Source organism: Tachypleus tridentatus, chromosome 2, assembly GCF_004210375.1.
Source record: "Tachypleus tridentatus isolate NWPU-2018 chromosome 2, ASM421037v1, whole genome shotgun sequence".
Lineage (NCBI taxonomy): Eukaryota > Metazoa > Arthropoda > Merostomata > Xiphosura > Limulidae > Tachypleus > Tachypleus tridentatus.
Window position 1 is genome coordinate 52447633 of NC_134826.1, and position 21354 is coordinate 52468986.

At 33.3% G+C, this 21354-nt stretch overlaps 1 protein-coding gene across 1 annotated transcript in view; it reads right to left on the reverse strand.

The window, feature by feature from the left end:
* Positions 1–21212, reverse strand: part of LOC143243817 (histone-lysine N-methyltransferase SMYD3-like) — a 30781-nt gene extending 9569 nt beyond the window's left edge. Inside the window, exons 1-8 of the mRNA XM_076487493.1 lie at positions 21157–21212; positions 18919–18982; positions 15552–15662; positions 6213–6282; positions 5694–5821; positions 4155–4222; positions 1539–1647; positions 372–497 (exon numbers count right to left, since the gene is read on the reverse strand). Coding sequence (XP_076343608.1) covers positions 372–497; positions 1539–1647; positions 4155–4222; positions 5694–5821; positions 6213–6267 — 486 coding nt within the window. The 5' untranslated portion in view covers positions 6268–6282; positions 15552–15662; positions 18919–18982; positions 21157–21212. The remainder of the gene's footprint in view (positions 1–371; positions 498–1538; positions 1648–4154; positions 4223–5693; positions 5822–6212; positions 6283–15551; positions 15663–18918; positions 18983–21156) is intronic.
* Between the last annotated feature and the right edge of the window lie 142 nt (positions 21213–21354).

Below are 21354 nucleotides of genomic sequence, written 5' to 3' on the forward strand. Positions count from 1 at the left end.
TACTGGTAAACAGTTAATGTCTGGAGACAACTACAGGTTTTATACAAAAACACAAATACCAAGAAACCATGCTAGATTAGATTTAAAAACTTTTTTTAGTTACTATCAAATGATTTAAGCCATACAGATGTTTCACAAACTACAGAATTTAAAAACCATTAACAAAATCTTCCATTTCATTAAACATCTACAAACACTTTTTTAATCTTACAAAAATAAAAGAATTACTACAAGCTGATTGCTAATTAAATTGAAGACAGATTTTATATCTGTTAACAAATTATCTTCCAAATAAATTATCAGAAATGGAACAGATAGAGGATTGATTTCATCAAGATACTATAACAAAAGTCATTCTGTTAAATCCCTACTTTAATGTTCTTTACCAGTTTTGGATCATTGCAGCGGTAACACTGACAAACAAAAAAGTACTGCTCTTTCAAACTTCTTTGCCTCTCTTTGGTTGTAGCCATTTGGTCTATATAGCTAATAAAAATCTATTGGAAAACAATATTTTTGAACAATTAAAACAAAAATTGCATATAAAAAATACATATCTTTATTTAGGCTTACAAGGCTTTTTTCAGAACAACATGCTGTACTTTATTATGTCATAAAATGAAAACATTCTTTGCAGTTGTTTACAACTGCCATAAATTTATTTTTGGCACTGGTACAATAGCTGATTAAAAGACACATAAATCTTGTACATAGTCTTAAATAACTTCACTCAGTTCTGATTTTATAAAGCATTTCTTATTTTTTCTCTTACTTTCAAACGAAATAAAAAATTGAGGTAATTAATTATGAATTAATCAGTATCAAGATAAATCAATTTTAAAGCACTGTATTCATTTCATCCACATATTATATCACTTGCTTTTTGTTCATCATCATCCATTTATGTTTGCTAGTTTGTTCTCGGAACCATTGAGAGCTTTGTAATAATCTCAGTATGTAATTAAGTTGGTTTTAATTCACCTGAATAATTTGAACAGTGTTTGTGTAACCTGACCAGTGTATCTAATTAAGTTAAATCATATATTTTTTATACATGTAATGAGTTGTAATTTTCTATGACAAAAATCTGATATTTTTTCATATTGTCATATAAATACTTTTAAAATGTGAAGTCTAAAACTTAATTTTGCATTATATAATTAGGCTGTTTTGATGTTACAAAGGTAAATGAGTTTACATGTTCTACCATGTCAGTTTGCCTATTTCTTGGATATGTATATTAGTCCATCACTTTAATATATTTCATTAAAACCAGAATCAGAATATATTGTTATAAATCTAATACATTCATTGAAACTTAGAAAAATAGTACACATTTTCTAAAGCTCATTTTGTACAAAAATACTTATATGAACAATTCTGTATTAAAGAAATTTATGAAAATAACTTCAAACAAAATTTTACTAGAAGTTATGAATAATCTGTTTCATTGTCAGAAGAATAAGTTGAATTCAGCTTTTGTGGATAATTAGTTTTAATATTATTTGTTTAATCAAGTAACTGAATCCAATCCCTACTCTTTTATAGTCTAGTTCATCCATGTCTTGAAGAGTTCGTACATAAAGCGTTGGCCCGTTGAACGTCACCGCTGCATTAGGTTCACACGAGTGATCAAAGAAAGATGCACTGAAACAAAAACATTGAAACATCCATCTTAAAAAAGTGTAGACTGACACAATTATCAAATTAATGAGCATACAAAAATATATCAACTCTATCTTCACATTATAAACCTGCATACATGTGCACTAATGGCAGCTATAATGACTTATCTACAGTTCTTTGCAATTGTTCCTTTGTCATTAAATAGTCAAAATAATTTAAAATTTGTGTGTTAAGTTTCACACAAAGCTGCTAAAGGCTTTCCTGCATTAGCCTTTCTTAATTTTGAGGACACAGCTTTGAGGAATGGCAGATAGTCAATACTGTCCACTCCTCATTCTTGAATAACTCCTTTCAGACCAAATAGGATAATTTGACAACCACTCTTACAATGCACCCACAGTCTGACATGCTTATCAGTGGGCCATGCTCAGCCAAAAAATAATTAGAGAAAAATTATGTCCAACCATAAAGAGTATTTTGAGACTTCAGCTACCACATATGCAAAATGTGTGTGTGTGTGTATATATATATAAAATGGCAAACAAACAGATTTGAGCAGTTGAAAGTTGTACTAAAGAATTGTTTTCACTCAAGAAAAAAGAATACCAAAAGTACTGGCTCCCTATACTTAGAATATAAAAATAATTAATAAGGTTTAAATGTTTTGATTTGGTAGTGACTGAAACAACTTAATAGCAGCATGACTGAAAACTATGAGAAAGAAAACCAAACATTTTATATTTTTATGGTGGAACCTGTGATTTCAAAGCCTGAAGGGCAAAATATTTGGTTTATTTTGTTGTTAAAGTTATTTTGACAGTTATTCATCGAGACTGAAAAAAGTTAATGACTTCCAAAAAATTAAAATAATTAATATAAAATGAAACAAGCATGCAATTTATATTAATTATTTTTGTTTCTCAAATGCTACAAAAAAGCTTGTTTTCTCAAGTCTCTTACAAACTGGTTGATAAACGTAATTAGTGTAGTCACTGTATCATTTTGTCATAGAAGAAAGGAATTAAAAAATACAAACTGATTGATAAACATAATTAGTGTGGTCACTGTATCATTTTGTCATAGAAGAAAGGAATTAAAAAATACAAACTGATTGATAAACATAATTAGTGTGGTCACTGTATCATTTTGTCATAGAAGAAAGGAATTAAAAAATACAAACTGATTGATAAACATAATTAGTGTAGTCACTGTATCATTTTGTCATAGAAGAAAGGAATTAAAAAATACAAACTGATTGATAAACATAATTAGTGTGGTCACTGTATCATTTTGTCATAGAAGAAAGGAATTAAAAAATACAAACTGGTTGATAAACGTAATTAGTGTAGTCACTGTATCATCTTGTCATAGAAGAAAGGAATTAAAAAATACAAACTGGTTGATAAACGTAATTAGTGTAGTCACTGTATCATTTTGTCATAGAAGAAAGGAATTAAAAAATAAAAACTGGTTGATAAATGTAATTAGTGTAGTCACTGAATCATTTTGTCATAGAAGAAAGGAATTAGAAAATACAAACTGGTTGATAAACGTAATTAGTGTAGTCACTGTATCATTTTGTCATAGAAGAAAGGAATTAAAAAATACAAACTGGTTGATAAACGTAATTAGTGTAGTCACTGTATCATTTTGTCATAGAAGAAAGGAATTAAAAAATACAAACTGGTTGATAAACGTAATTAGTGTAGTCACTGTATCATTTTGTCATAGAAGAAAGGAATTAAAAAATACAAACTGGTTGATAAACATAATTAGTGTAGTCACTGTATCATTTTGTCATAGAAGAAAGGAATTAAAAAATTAAAACTGGTTGATAAACGTAATTAGTGTAGTCACTGTATCATCATGTCATAGAAGAAAGGAATTAAAAAATAAAAACTGGTTGATAAACGTAATTAGTGTGGTCACTGTATCATTTTGTCATAGAAGAAAGGAATTAAAAAATACAAACTGGTTGATAGACGTAATTAGTGTAGTCACTGTATCATTTTGTCATAGAAGAAAGGAATTAAAAAATACAAACTGGTTGATAGACGTAATTAGTGTAGTCACTGTATCATTTTGTCATAGAAGAAAGGAATTAAAAAATAAAAACTGGTTGATAAACGTAATTAGTGTGGTCACTGTATCATTTTGTCATAGAAGAAAGGAATTAGAAAACACAAACTGGTTGATAAACGTAATTAGTGTGATCACTGTATCATTTTGTCATAGAAGAAAGGAATTAGAAAAGATCTGTCAATAAAAAGACAATTACCATACACAATACTTGGTAACTAATTGAACAGGAAATATATAAGAATCTTAAAAATAGAGCTCAGAAAAGTATTATTTGTTAATGGGTTCATGAGAGATGTTTCCTTGTAGCTTTGTACATTCTTCATGGATCAGTGACAAAGTATTGGAGGAAGACTGAGTATTGGCAAAAATTAATTATTCCATCAGACTTATTCCCATGACTTGAAGAACTAAAACCTAAAAAAGAAATTAAATTTAGTTTCACTTGCCCTAAATATAGTCCTGTTCCAATCTCTTGAAGGTCACCACTGTAGATGCAGTAGCTATTGACTACCATCTATAAATCATAACAAAAACTTTTTTATACACACACACAACAAACATCTGAACTGACAGACTAGTTTTATTTCATTTTGTATAAATCAGGCTATATTTTACAAAAAAAAACAAGCACCAGAAGACATTTTATACACATGTTAACTATTCATCAAAATGTAATTAAGTTATTTAAAAAAAAAAGAAATTTCTTCTAACTTTCTGGTCTTAAGCTATACACATTTATACTTCCTTAGCTGATGTGGTTTTAATTTTTTCAATAAACATTCCCCAAAGAATATCATCTATACACACTCTTTCAATGATAGGACTTATCATTACTTAAGTAGTAAAAGCATCCTACAAACATCCAGCCTTGGTTACAAAAAGAGACTATATTCCTTCTTTGTTTGTTGTTCATCTGAATGACATCCTATGTACACAACTGACTAAACTGATCAATCAAAAACCATTGTGATATAATTTTAAGAATAACTACTGAATTGTAAACCAGAGACAAAGCAATCAGTTAACAGCATTTACTTTTAATCATTTGTTTTGTTTTCAGAATTAAACACAAAACAATACAATGGGTTATCTGTGCTCAGCCTCCAATGAGAATTGAAACCTGGTTTTTAGCAGTGTGAATCTGAAGATATACCGCTGTGCCACTGAGGGGTCGACTTTTAGCCAAGCAGCAAAACTGACCATCATTCTTCAATGCATCCCACAGCTGAGAATAATAAAACATGCTTGGTAGTAGAAATACCCTCAGAGTGTCATATTAATTCACTAGGAAATGACCAGGTTTTTTTACAAACATTTTGTTTTATGGGAGAACAATCTATAATTGTAAGAACAAAGTAGTTTGTTGTTGAATATCACACAAAACTACTATGGGTGGAGGGGAAGACACTTGTGCTAACCATAATATAATTTCACCATCACCCACCCCAAAGGTCAAAGCTTTTTTTTTTTCAGTAAGAAGATGGACCATGGAGCTTTGGATCCACAGTCCAACATACTAGTCTTTGGACTGTACTCATTCCAACAAAGTTACACTCCTGACAGAAAAATCTGTAATCATGTGGTTTATCTTTCAGACTGAGCTACAAAAACATAAAATAAAAGAATAATTGCAATGGCACGGCTTAATAATGACATCGACAAATACTTCCATTAAGCTTAAAACATATCACATCAGTATATTCGTTTCATTATTAGAAATGGTAGTTTGAGTATTTAGCTTGGGCATTAAAGGTCAAGTGTCATTATAATAACGTTCGATCGATTAATGAAAATCAGTTACTCACATACACAAACAAACAAGCACAAAGGTAAGTATGTAGTCCACATATGTAATTTTTTTAGGATGATAGATAGAAAGTAACCACATCTAAGTGTGAAGATAGAATTCCAAGACAGAAGACATTTCTTCATTTGTACAGAAGCTTATTTTCTTTCAGAGACCTTAATAAAGTTCATTTGCATACCTTGCCAAAGATGTCTACAATTTCATTATAGGGAGGCAGGTTCTCTTCTCCAATAAAGAGCTTTAACCCCATAATAAAGACGGGTATTTCCTTAGACATTTTTGTATCATTTTTTATTTCTTCCTCATCTGTCAACACACAAAAGAAAAATGGTAAATACAAATTAGGAATATCATGTAGCACTAAGTATATTCCAAAGATGTCTATTTATACGAAAGACCACAGAAAAATTTAGGAAGGTACCACAGCTGAATTACAATACTCTGTCGTAGTTTACTAAAAATGTTTACTTCATAACAGTAATATAGTCATATAGGCCTAGCTTTTTTAGAATAACAACTGGTCTGAAAAATATAGTTTTTTTAAGAGTGCTAAATAACATATTAACAAACAACTATTATAATCTTCAGAAACAAATAAATCTCTCCCTTTTTTTTTCTCTCTCTCTTTTATCCATCTTAACCAATTGTCTGTAACATAATGGACACATTTTTGTTTACCCAAAAATACAAAACTTACGTGACATAAGATCTTTAAAACTGCGAGTGTAAGGACCAACTTTCTCAAACTCCATTCTCCCCTCAGGTCGCTGAAAAATGAAGTATTCGTGTAAGGTTTCATATACTGGAAAATATTAAAAAAGTGATAATAGTACATAAATGATCAAACTTAGAAATTAGAAAGATAGCAGAAGATGGTCATCAAAGTCGCTCCTAATTCCTTTTAATTATTAGCAACAGAGCACTGCATCATCAGGTAAACCATTGTACACATCTATTTATTTTCTTCTTCATCTATTTGATGATAAAAAAATGTAATAAACAGGTCCTTTCATATTATAGTAAAAAAAAAGAATGAAAACCTTAAACCATATTAATTATAGTTCCTCTACACTCACTCCAAGAAAAAAAAGGTTTATTTCAATCACTCACACCCAATCTCATAACTCCAAGTATCAAAACCAAATGGACTTTCTACATATCCTTTCTGATAAACCAATATTTTACACTACTAAAATTTAAAGGAAATACAAATTTAGACAAAACTCCAAGAAGAATTAGCCAGTATTATACAAATTAACAGTAACCTTAAACTTAGACTAAAGATTTCTTCACATGAAGACAAAACCCAATAGAAACATTCAAATCATCACCTTCTAAAACTCAGTTGAAAGCTTCAGATTTTTCACCAACACTTACTTTCAAGATACTGTACTTACACATACACAGTAAAGGACAAAACAAGACACTGGAACAACATATAATTTATGAATATATTGTGTATGTCCTTCAAGTGATAAAACATATTGTCGAAAGTAAATGATTTAGAACATAGTTAATATCACAATCTGACAATATCCGATGCAGCTTATATGTCAGTATCTATATATGCAACCAAAACTCCTACACTATCTACTGAATAGCACCACAATAAAAAATCCACACAAAATTCACACTTTAGGTATTCAAGATTAAAACAAGTAGAGAAATAACTGCAGTACTTGTAACAACCATTTCTTTATCACAGAAGACAAATTTAAATAAATGTACTCTCTTCACAACAAGAACAATCTCACTAGCGCTGTACATGAGTTTGATTCTATCTTTATTGACAATTTTTTAATGTAGTATTGAGAACTTTACCCCCCAAAAATCCTTTTTTAAAAAATGTTCACTTTTTCTAAACTTTTTTTTTTTAGATCAGATATGAATAGCATGGTTAGTAATTACTAGCACAAACAGCCACCTTATGGGCAACAGTCCTACCCATACACACTAGTTTAACATAATGTTGTGATAATTTTGCCTCTAATCTACACTTTTGTAAAGATTACTAAATTACATTTCAAATTAGTTTATCATTTTGAAAGATTATTGTAAAGACTGGAAGGTTGTACGTACAGTGAGATAAGTGTAGAATGTTCCATTATGTTTATTACCTACAACATAAAATAGACTGCAAGTCCAATTACGTACTGATCTTATATATTTCACTTATATTCTCCTATGTTTTTTGTTAGCATTTAAAATATTTGTTACTCTTCACAATGCTGTGTTAAGGAGCTTTGTGGTTCTCAGGCACAGGAGGAGAGTCAAAATCAAGAGATGATGGCCTCACCTTCAAATTATCCAATTACAGTTAAGAGAACACTATAACATTTAATAATTAATACAGTAGGCACATCTTTACAGATTATCAGTAAACATTACAAGAATTTCATACAGAAATATAAAATGTTTGTATTAAGTTTAAATTTTTTAAGTACTAATTTGCTAGTGCATTTTTTTCTTTTTGAACATTGGCTGCTCAATATGTAGAGTAATTTTGACTGTATCAATCCCTTTGGTGATGTGCTGCCAGTATTAACAGCAAGTGACAACAGATCACACACAATCTCACTGTGTCAGAGCTCAGGGAATGATGGTAAGACCTCGCGAGTCTCTTGTATGATGAGTGAGAACTGTAATGCTCAATATTCAAGCAGGCACCATGGTAGTGATGTTTTTCAATATTTAGCTACAAGAAAGATGTTGAGATATTTTAAGTATGGCCTGATGATAAAACTGGCAACTTTTATCAATCCTAAAAATTAAGTGTAACAAATGAAACTGTAAGGTAAATAAAAACTTGAAAATTCAGATACAGATGTTGAATGAATAAAGAAAGAATTATGTCTCATTTTTTGAAGGCCAGGAGGAGGCAAGTACCAACCCTTGCCACTCCCAGTGGATACTCATGTATAAAAGGTGTATAAACATGGAATCACATTCCACTGTTTGGTGTTTTTTTTTTGTTTTTTTGCAGCAGAAATTCATAATAAAATTTAAAAACATTGCAAGGAAAAAACAATAGTTGCAAGAATTTTAGAAATAAAATAAAAAGACAAAATATAGAGATCCAAATTGTCAGAATTTTCTGCCACACACACACACATATATATATTAGTCAATAATATTTTTGGATTATATGAAAAATTAAATTTTTTTGCATATTGTTGGTTGGTTTGGTATTTTATGATGCAAAGCAACTTGGCCATCTGCATCAAACATCTGGTAAAAAGTTAAAGTAAAATTATTAAAATTCACAAAAGGAAATTAAAGTAAAACAAGGATTATTTTCTGAATTAAGAACATAAATAACATTAAATCCAATTTTTATATCTAGTCTACAGCAGTAAGAGAAAAACTACAGTAATACAAGTTGTAAAGGACTTTCTGTAGCATAATTGTAATTATTATAACTAACCAGAATGACTAACAGGTAGTTCAAACATCAGTTTTAGACACCTGGAGTTGGTCTTTCCAGTCCTGGTTTCAAGATATTTGATGTTACAGCTATTTTCTAATTTCAAATTGAACTAGATGTACTTTGATTCTTAAAAGGGAATCACATTAAAAAAGATCTAATGTATAAATTAAAAAACTTAAATAGCATTAAAAAGATTAGTGGCCTTTAAAAAACTAAAAACATTTCTATGGTGAACAGTGTCACTATTGCCAATAACACTGTCTAACATTACAGATAAACCTTGGGTCAAGACATGTATAAAATGGTGCCAATGTTGAGTCATAATGATGGCAAGACAGTAAAATGTGGCTGATAGTGATTTGAGTGTTACACAAACTACACACTGGTGCATCAGCCCTAGATAACAGAAAACAATGAGTTACAAAACTGTAACCAATGCGTAGTCTATTTAGAACAACTTTCTCTTTCTGATCCTTACAAAAGCAAGACTGCCAAAGACCAATAGGTGGTTTTATTTGGAAAAGCTTGTTTTCACATTGCTCACTCCAAGTCAACTGCCAAGTGGCACAAAGCTGAGCCTTGAATACAGAACCATAGTCCATGTATGGGACAGGCACAGCAGTAACAGTGCCAGAGCAGACAGATTTAATTGCAGTGTTGGCGAGCTTGTTCCTGTGAATACCAATGTGGCCTGGTATCCAGAAAATATGGATAGAAGTAGATGTTAAAGAGAAATGGGCCAGCCAGTTTTGAATATCGATGAGAACAGGGTATGAACTAATGTGAAGCAATTCCAGGGCCAGTTGAGAACTAAGCTATTCAGTATAAATAGTACAGTTTGAGTACTGCTTAGCTTCTATGTGATACAGGGCAAGAGAAATGGCATACAATTCAGCAGTGAACACAGAAGCTGTAGAGGGGATTTCTGCACACAACCACTGCACAAGAAACCATAGCAGAGCCCACACAGTCATCTGATTTTGAACCATCTGTATAAATAGGAATGGATGGATTGTTCAAAAGATGTTCAGCAAATAACAGAAAGTATTTCCAACATGAGCGTTTGCTTTTCTTAGACAACTTAAAGATAGGTCACATTTCGGGACTGTAAAAAGCCATGGTTGGATGGGCTGACCAGAGATACAGCAATGTTATCCAAGGACAGACTCAATGCATCCAACTGCATCTGGATACAAAGGCCAAAGGAAGCAATGGCAGATCATCTGTTCTGAAAAAGTATAACCCACCTAGGAAGGAAAACACAACCCCAGGTGGGATGCTCTGGTAAGTATAAAAGTTTTGAAGCATACAGTAAAGACAGCTGAAAACAGTGGAGGTGTAGAGGATATTCATGAAACTCTGTATATAAGCTCTGAATTAAGGAAGTGCAGAAAGTCCTGGTACAGAGCCAAAGTCCCTGATGATGAACAAGGTCTGGCATCTTCAAGGCCAAGGTCCTGGCAGAGTCATAGACCAGTGACCCATAGTCTAGTTTGATCAAATAAGAGCACAATATATCTTTAGCATAGAACATCAATCTGCTCCCCAAGTGGTGGAAGAGAGGAAACAGAGGATGTTCAGTGCTCTTGTACACATGACCTGTAGCTGCTTGATGTGTGGAATAAAGGTCAGCTTATGTTCAAAGATAAGCCTCAAGAACTTTGTCTCAGAGACCAATGATAGCACAACTTCACCGATACGGAGTTCATGATCAAAGTAAATACCCTGTTGGCAGCAAAAGTGCATGCAAATAGTTTTAGAGAGAGAGAGAAAAGTTAAAACCATCTGCTGTGGTCCACTTCAGTAAGCAATTGAGGGCAGTCTGTAGCTGCTGCTCAGTATACCTCATGTTCGACGACTGACAGGAGACGTGAATGTTGTTGACATAGAGCCCGTTTGCAACAGTAAGAGAGAGCCGTTTGGTGATGGCATTAATCTTTATACTAAAAAGTGTGACACTCTGAACACAGCCCTGAGAGACTCCAAGTTCCTGCAGAAAAGAACAAGAAAGTGTCAAACCCATATGAACTTGGAATCGCCTGTCCATTAAAAAATATTTATTAATAAATAAATATTGGCAAATGACCATGTAATCCACATACCTGGAGGTCTTGCAAAATGCCATACCTCCATGTTGTATTATAACCCTTCTCAGTGTCAAAGAATACTGATAGAAGATGTTGTCATTTGAGAAAGGCTTCTCTGACTGACATTTCAAGTCAAATCAGGTGGTCCATGGTGGAGCTCTGTCGTCAGAACTCACCCTCGGTGGACAAGAGGATGTTGTTTGATTTGACAAACCAAACAAGACGAGCATTAACTGTTCTAAGGTCTTACAGAGACAGCTTGTCACAGCAATTGGATGACAGTTTGAAGGAATCTTGGGATCCTACCCAGGCTTAGAGAAAATTAAAACAATAGCCCAACACTAGGCATCAGAAAAAACATTCTCCTGTCAGATCCAGTTAAAAGCAATCAGAAGAGTAGCAAGAAAAGCAGCAGAAAGATGGTGCAGCATTTTATAGTGTACATCATCAGGTCTGACCAATGTACTCCCAGACTGGTAATGGGCCAGTTTGAATTCAAACAGCCTAAATGGACAATTGTAGTCATAGAGACAATCAGCTTAAAAGGAAAGAGGTAATCACTCTGCCCAAGTCTTGATGGCTAAGAAGGTAGAGGATGAAGAAGAAGTGCTAGATACCTAGCAAAAGCTTTCACCTAGAACACTGGCGATGCTTCATATATCAGCTACTTCCTGGGGGGATAGAATTATATTGCTCCCTGACCTTTTGAATCTTGTCCCATATGACATTGGAACTGATGGTAGAAGATATGCTGGTTGTGAACTTAATCCAAGATTCCTTCTGGCTTTGACATCTTACCCTCCAAGCATGTACATGGGCCTGCTGAAAAGTGATGCAGTTCCAGAGTGTGGGGCACCTAGGAAAAGTATATCAGGCCCATTTTTAGCCTTCCATGCCATGTGTCAGGCAGGATTCCACCACAGACGAGGATATTGTGGAAAACGTGAAGTTTTAAGAATGTATATTACAGTCAGTTACTGCTGCCACACAGTCATCTACCTATGGCTTACAGATGATGACAGGTTCAAGTTCTGCAAGAGCAGTGAAAGAGAGCCAGTTTGCTTGATCCAGGTTCCATACAGGCATGCAGGTCAGGTGGCATTGGCCATGTTCAGTCTCTCTCAAAATTACAGGAAAATAAACACTGCCTCATAGGTTATTTATTGTCAGTCCTCCATGAAATATGGTAGAAGAGTGAAAGGGAGCAAACCGAAAGATCAATAGCAGTAAAGGACTGACTAGGTGCATAAAAATGAGTAGAAGAACTAGTATTGAAAAGAAAAAGATTGTGATCAGAGGGCATATGCTCTATGGAGCAACCCCTCCCATCAATTTCAGCACTTTCCTAGAGGGGATGATCCCCATTAAAGTCCCCCAGGATTAAAAAGGGAGACAGCAACTGTTCAATGAGAGCATCAAGATCTGATTGATTATAGGTCTTTTCAGGCAATAGGTACAGAGAACAAACAGTGATGGTATGACCCAAGTAAACATGGATGGCTACAGCTTCCAAGGATGTGTCAAGTGGCAAAGACAGGGTGAGCACATGTTGATCAACCAACAGTGCCACCCCTCCATGCAGTCATCCATCACACAGACTGTCATTTCTGTACAAAAAAAACTGCCAAAAGGTGACTGAATCAGCAGGTCTCAGAAATGTTTCCTGTAAGGAAAGACATACAGGATGGTAGGAAGCAATCAGTGCTTTGATGTCACCCAGATTAAAACAAATCTGGGTGGGAGAAGATGTACCCAGAACCAAAGGAAGTGGATCTTGGGGTTTGCTGGAATGAATGTTAGGGACAGAGATGTTGATGTTGATTCATCAACTTTTTTAACCACAAAGGTCAAAAGACTTTTCATATGGTTTGAGAGTTATTCTTTTGGAGGCACAAAGAGATCCATCTGCACTCCCACTGCAGTATTGGAATGAAGTGCAGCAGCATATGTCCGAGATGAAGTAGTAGACAGCAACTTTTGAGCCTCAGGGCAAGTAATATTTTGAATCATCTTCAAATGCTGCACCTTTTTTTCTTCTAACCATTTAGGGCAAGAACGAAAGTAATATGGGTGAGAGCCATTGCAACTGACAAAATGAGGGTCTGTTTCACACTCATAGGCATCATGGTCCTTGCCACCACAATGAGCACACGTTAAGGAACCACGACATGATGTCCTTGAGTGACCAAAATGCTGACACTGGAAACATCTGAGAAGGCTTGGAACGTATGGCCATACCTTGCAATTAAGATAACCTGTCTTGATGGTAGCAGGTGGATGCAGTAAGGTAAATGTTAAAATAAGGACATTGGGCAGCATCATAATTCCATCTTTGCGAGTGGAGATATGCCTCACTGCAGAAACTCTTTGGGCAGAAAAACCAGTGAGAATCCCTGACTGGGGGATGTTCTTCACACTCCTCTCAACAATAACTCCTTGTGACAAATTCAAAGTAGCATGAGGTGTAAATTCAATAAGTATATTCCCAATTGCCTTTTAATGCAAGAGGAGTTCACTATGTTGAGATGTGAATGTTTCCACCAATGTTACCAGAGCAAAGCTTTCTAACTTATTTTGGAGAGCCAGCAAGTCCCTCTTGTCCCTTCTGAATGTAAAAGGGAGGGATTTGCCCTAAAGGTTTGTCTGAAAGATAATGTAGTATAAGAAAATGAGGTATAGGTGTTACAGATGTTGAAGATTGCTACTCAGAATCTTCAAGATGTGATCATTTACCTATGGACTGTTTTTCACTATTTTATTTGGAAGATAAATAATAAAAAAAAAATTTTCAGTGCCAACTGACCCCACCCATCATGGAGCCCTATGAGGGAATGCACTACAATGCCAAACAAGGACACTACAGCAATGCCAGGGTTGTGTGAGCACTAAACCCAAACACCAGCATCTGATACAATGTCCACAACACTGGTACTTGTTGACCCTAGCCCAAGTGGACCAGCTGAATGACCCAAGGGGGTAACTTCCCAAGGCCACCCATCTACAGGAATTCAAGGCCAAAGTGATGTGTTAAGGTTGGACCTCTCAATCACAAGGATCCTCTCCTCCCCTTCATGGATCACCATGCATGGCAAACACATGAGTGAATGTTTAGATCCCAGAGGAGGTAAACTGAGAAAACAAAACCTTCTCTGGAAGGTCCCCTCACCACGAACAGGAATCCACACCGAGGGGCTTTGCATACATTACATGTGCCTCCCCCCTTAGGCACTAAAGCTCCCCTACAAATCACGTGGTCAAAGGGTACCTAAACACAGCACTGCCTTTGTAAGTCCTTGAAGAACAAGGTTAATAAAAATGTTTCTATTTCAGCCAAGTAACTTTAATTCATTGCAACGTCAATTCTGATTCTAAACTGAATATGTTCCTTTAATGTTATTAAAATACCTACATATAGCAATGGTTGTTGCAACTAATATTCAGGTATATCACTGTGTTTCCATGACATCATTATTTTTTTGCTAAATAAGACCTACTTCAAAAATGCTAAAATTAGTTTGAACCAGATATTTTACAATTTTTTCATGTTACTTACTCTTGTTTTTCGACTTAATGAAAAGCTTAGAAGGGAAAACTTTCACAAGGATGAACTATAGCAATACACCAGCACATTTTAATGCCAAACACCATACAATGTAGTATACAGTAATCAATAGCCATTCCATACTGACACACATTCAACCTTCACATATTTGGGTCATTCCATGTGTACTCACCTCAGGATTCCCAGTTCATTTCACATACTTCCTTGAAAAAAATTCAAGGAAAATTTTCATTCTGATTTATTCAGTCATGTAGTAAAGCTTTAGGATTTTGCATGGCTGATGGAATCAGAATGAAATTTTTGCTTGATTTTTTTTTTTTAATCAATGACGTGAACTGGGAAAAGTTCTTTTTTCTGGGTAGAGTTGACCTGGAATGACCCTAATACATGCATATAAAACTTTTTCTTTTTAACACAAAGAAAAGGCTGAAGACAAGAAGTATAGAATTATGCAATAATTCAAACTTACTGTTTGTTACTTGAAAATATCTAGAGACTATATTATCAGAAAAGGTTTCTGTGTTAAACGATAGTTTCAGTTCTTCTAACTCTTCCTCACTTTTGTGCTTGGTAATGTCATTAAACTAAAGGATTTTCCAATCTGTCTGTACCTATAAGTTTACATCAATCAAAATGTTCCACTTTATATTTTAACAGTAACACTTAAGATTTTGGAAAAAAATAAAAAGTACATTTCTGGCTAGAGATTGCTTGTACTGATAAAAAAACGTAACCAGGGTTGCTGCCCACCCCCACCCCCATCCTTGCTCTTCTGTCATTACAGGAATTCTACATAATTATGCCCACAAGATATTGCTGCCCTGTAAAAATGGACATGCTGTACCCCTTGTTGTACCAACCCCGTGCAGCTCTTCATTTTTAAAAGTAGCAAAGGCCACAAAAATACTTTAATACAAACCTTTCAAAAAAAAGTATTAGAACAGTGTGTGTACAGTTTACCTGAAGTTTTAATATTATTCTTGCTAAAAATCGAAGGCTGTCTGTAGGATAGTTTGGTGATACATTTCTGATGTTGATACACTCTCTTTTATGATCAATCCAAGCAAGTTTCTAAACAAAAATAAAAGAACTCACACCTTTGTGGACATAACAAACATAATTAATTTAAAATCTATATTGATATCACAAACTTTCAACAAAGTATTAGGTTGAGGAATAATTCGTGAGCATTTTTAAATAATTTCATTCAAGCATTACATGCAAAACTATACAATACTTCAATGCATGAACACATTACACCCAAAATATTTATTATGATATTTTATTTCATGTAATACCTAGGTATATAGTATGCATTGTTTTAAACGAAATTGCAAGAAATTAAATGCGAAAAGCAGATGGTGTCGAAAATGCTCGATTTTGTCCACTTGACATTCCATTTAATGAGCTGAAAATGAAAGCAAAAATTAAAGACAAATGAAAATCAAACACACCATCTATTAGAGCAAAAAATTATCTACCAAATGACATGAAATATTTTGCGAAAGCGTTCCATTTATGAATATATTTTTTTAACTTGAAAAAACGCTCACAAATTATTTCTCAACCCAATACATAATTATTTAAGAAAAAATTAGTTTCATTAAGTCCATACACAAATTGTAGAAACTGTAATTATAGCAACAAAAAGGCCAAAGCTGAGGTCCTCTGTTGCACTTTTCCTCAACAATTAGATAATGATTTTATTAATAGTCACTTTATACATACATGTAGTGAATACAACAATTTTTTACAGACAATACTTAAGTTTCACTTTTGTTTTGCTGTACTTAATGCTAGCACATGTGTTAACTCTTTGAACCTATAATATTTTGCACATTCTTCCAGAATTATTTTCATGATGTTCTAATAATTGTCATCATATACATAAATAAATATCAAAATGTGTGATCTATTTCTTACATGCAAATATCAAAATGCCTGCATATCTATTCCTAACATTTTTCCACATTTCTTGGTCAATCGTCACCAAACTTGATACAGTGACACAGGATGGCATGAGTGAGAAAAATTATGGGAGGGGAGCTAGACTCCACATCTAATTTCATATCGATAGATTCTTGATAAAATATATATCTTTCTTTTCAGTACTGATACCTTTATGTATTTTATTGCATATTTAATGTTTATTTTCTTAAGAAAAAAACAGAAATACAATTTCCTCTCCTTTGTTATAAATGAGTTTGTTCCTTCTTGTCCAATACAGAGGCACTCCAGCTATTTATATTTCTATTCTATTTATAAAAGATGGATAGCATCATTGTTTGGACTAATTTTCAACCAAAGAAATGTAATTGTTATCACATGCTCTCACCATCCAATGGATAAACCATGGTTTTCAGCTAGATGCTTGAAGTGTCCATTCAGGCTTAAGGAGTTAGTCACTAATTACCCCACTATTTTTTCAGTTATGTGACTATCTTCCCAAGAAATCTTATATCATATTTTTGTCCAAATATAGCACAGACTTATTCTACAATTTGTTTTTAATATCTTAAATCTGGAAAAAAAAATTTTCACTAGAGTTGTGTGAACTTTTATTTTCTAATTTGATTTTGCAAGAAAATAAAAATATTTCATAGCAGAACATAGAATACAGGTGATGGAAAGTTAACCAAATTCACCCAACAAAAAACAAACATCCAAAGTCAAATTATTTGTATTCTTTAACAACCATGTACATATTCAATAAATAATTTTTTAACCAAATTGATAACCTCTCAGACAACTTAATTGTTTGTTTGTTTTGGAATTTCATGCAAAGCTACATAAGGGCTATCTGCTCTAGCTGTCCCTAATTTAACAGTGTAAGATTAGAGGTAAGGCAGCTAGTCATCACCACCCACTGCCAACTCTTAGGCTACTCTTGTATCAACGAATAGTAGGACTGACCTTCACATTATAACACCCCCACAGCTGAAAAGGCAAGCTTGTTTGGTGTGACAGGGATTAGAACCCACAACCCTCAGATTACGAGTCGAATGCTTAACCCACCTGGCCATGCCAGGCCCAGACAACTTAGAATGAAAATAAACTTCCAATATTGTACAACGCGTGGGAATTTTTCATTTTTGAAGTGTGCTCCCTTTGAAAAAGTACATATTTTTAAATGCAAATTTCCATATTCAACTGAACAAGTCTTCCTGACATGAAGTTTAAGAACAACAAGGGACCACTTAGTCCATCTACGCTATTTCCATCCATTAAATTTTAACATATTCATAGACAATACCTATCCTTCAAATATTGATCAAGCCTTCCCTTATATTAACTATATCCACAAAATATGAAAATAACCTATTCCAAACTCCATCTACCCGGTTAGAAAAATAAAGCTGTGTTTAGCAGAAGGCAACTCCTACCTTGTATAAAAGTATACTTGTACCCCCTAGTTCTACCATTTTCACCACTAAGTATGATTCACCAACACTATCAATTCCATTAACAGTTTTAAATACCACAAACAAATTATTTTTTTCCCGTTTTGCAAGATAAATCAATCCAGAGATCTTAACTGTTCATATGACAAATTTTTCCATACCATGTATCATCCCAGTAGCTCCCCACTGAACCCTTTCCAACCATTCAATTAGTGAGAAGTTCACAATACGTCTTTGTTTGAATTTTTCATTTTCAATATAAATATTTTTTACACAACCATAAGTTCATTATTACACAGAAATGTTTGTATAAACTTGTAGTTATGGTGTTATTTAAGCTACAACAAAACAGAAACTAAAAATATTTGAATGTTTTCCCTGAAATGATACTAGGTGAAGTCTTTTAACCCTGAAATGGCAACCATCATCAATCAATGCAGCTACCTACAACATTCCTGCTGTATAAGAGTTAATAATTTAAAATATTTAGGAACTTAGATAAATTACTTAATGTTACTGAGTTGTGGAATAATGATGGGTGTAAATGGAAACTTTAAAGAGCAACCAATATTAACATTGTTTTTTTTTTCATTATTTCCCAATAGAAATTACAAACATGAGACTATATTTTCTGAAGTTTAATAAACAGGAAAAGATACATTAAGATTATGTTGGTTACTTTGATTGGCTATTTAACTGAAGAAGATATTATGTTTATGAGGTTATTGTCTTATTTCACCTTCTTCATTCTTATTTTCAAGAAAAAAAAAAAGTCTGGAAAACAGATGAAACTCAACTGTATGACTGAGTCAGTTTATTTACATTAAACTACTAGTTTGGGAATATTATTTTCATCCCTAGATTTTCTATAAATTACCCCAAGTTCATGAAAACAAAAGGAAATAAGAATGTGGTAAAAGCTTTACCTGGCACTCTCTGTTACAATAGTAGACATATCTACAAGATGAGCAACGAAAAACAGTATTGATCCTAGGAACATAAAAACATAATTACAACAAAAAATTAATATTCTTTTTTTATTTATTGTTCTCATTCATTTTATAAATTGTGTGCTTAAAGAATTACAGTTTACGTGATTAATTAGGAAAATAACCTTATGGAAAGTCACAATAACTCTCCTTCCTCTACTAATACTATACCTAGATTCAACTCAGTTATAAGTTATTTATTTACTTTGTAACAAATATTACAAGTTTTACATGGTATTCTATTCAAACAAAGCAATAGCTTATAAAATAATTTTATTATCAACAACAATAGAAAGTTGAAGAGTAAATTTAGACAATGTTTTTAAACCATAAAATCAATATATCACAATTCAACCAACATTGTTACTAGCAGTGCTTGATTAATGCACTTTTTTCCCCTTGAAGAAAAAAATATTTATATCTTAATATAATGATAAGATCCACAACCAAAAATACCCAAATATGTAACTACAAGTATTTAAACAATTTCCACAGAAAAAATGAAATGCTTCAATTAAATCCAAAGTGAAGAACAAGTTAAAACATTTTAATAGAACTGGTATAGGTACACTACATATTACTATTTTTTGTCATATTTTTATGTTGTACAAATAAATTATGTAAATACTTGATTATGAAACTTCTTTATTAACATTTATAACAGTTGTACCCGAATTTTATGATCAGTAATAACAGTATAAACACACTTGACACAAATTATTTGAAACTAAAATTCCGTTTCCATTAAAAATCTACAAAGCATAACCAACGATAGGTACAATAATTTGAGCAACAATGTATTCCTAAGTTAAAGCCTTTAAGCTGAAATTGAAAATAGAAAAGGTTTACAAGTTTTGACTTTTGTGTTATTTTCGGTAGCCTTGTATGACTAATAAAACGCGGATATTTTGACCTTAGTCACCTCACGACTGGTGTGAACTTAACCAATGTAAATAAAAAATGATTTGTGTGTTTTGACGTTAATCTCACATACCAGAAAAATGAACACTTAAAATTTACTATACTGTATACCCACCCTTGAAAACAAAATTCACAGTGCTTTGTTCGCATATTTTTACCTAAAATATACACAAACGGTCGTGAAGACAACAACAAGGATCCTTTTTTTATTTTACCTCTATTCATTCTCATTACACGAATGCAACTTAAATCTTAATGTTGAATTTCTCTCCCAAATATTAACGCTATTTGACAATATGAAACACAGAACTCACGACAAACCACAAACTTAAACACACGATATATACTGTAATATGGTATGGATATGAAAATATAGCAGTGGATTCACCATACATACTTTCGGATATTAAGGTAAACTTTTGGCATTAAAAGCTTGCAAAATGTTAAAAAATAAAGTATTAAATAAATATATAAAGATAAAATAAAAAGCCTGCACCAGCATTTTGGATTTCTAATGTGATAAACACAAAACAATATTATGTAAGCAAATTGCCCTGAGATGTTAAATTTAGCTGACTGAACTGTAAATGTGCATGACTTATTATGCAAATAAAGGTTTCATGTTCAATATCTTATCAATATATTAATTATGGACTATTGGCTGTTTTAATAAAAATAATAATAAATTCCAAATGTGTATTAAAACCTCAGGACCGTTGTTTTTACTTTAATTGTGCAGGGGCGTTGGCGCATAATTGTATAAGAGGGGTTTTGAAAAAACAATTAACTAGTCTGGGTTCATCCTCAGAGCCACAAAAGACTATCATTGGCTCAGTGGAATAAATATAATTGGTATGTGCATTCTCTCCAATTATTGAAAGTGGAATTTTTCGCGGTACTCCCGTTGTCCCCCCCCCCCCCGCCAGCAAATTCTTAGGCAGTTGGACCTATTGATCCCAGCCATACCACGACCCTGATCATGGGTCGTTTGAGACAAAATCAGAACACCCGCATCCCCGACTTCAGTTGGGAAAGCCGAACTTTCCTTTAAAACTCAATACCAGTCACGATTTTATCGCGTAGCAATCAACTCAAAATTCCACGGGCGGGATTGAAGAGGAACAAGAACATTCCTGAACACCCCAGTTGAGGAGAGAAGTATCCTGACTTTTCTCTTTTCAAACTAAATCTCTGCTATGAAAGTGTAGTGTAGTCTCCAATCTTTACTTCATTCACATTTGACATACCACATACCTCAGGCTCAGCACCGAATTTTTAGTTACATTTTCGACCGCTTCCTCCTCACAGCTTTTCTCTCTCAACAATTCTCTTAGAAATTTCCGCCAATATCATTAACCACAACTACAGCCACTGCCACTGCAGTAATTTATTCCTACTAATAATATACATATTAATCTCACTGGGTAACGTATAACCAACCTCTTTAGCAAA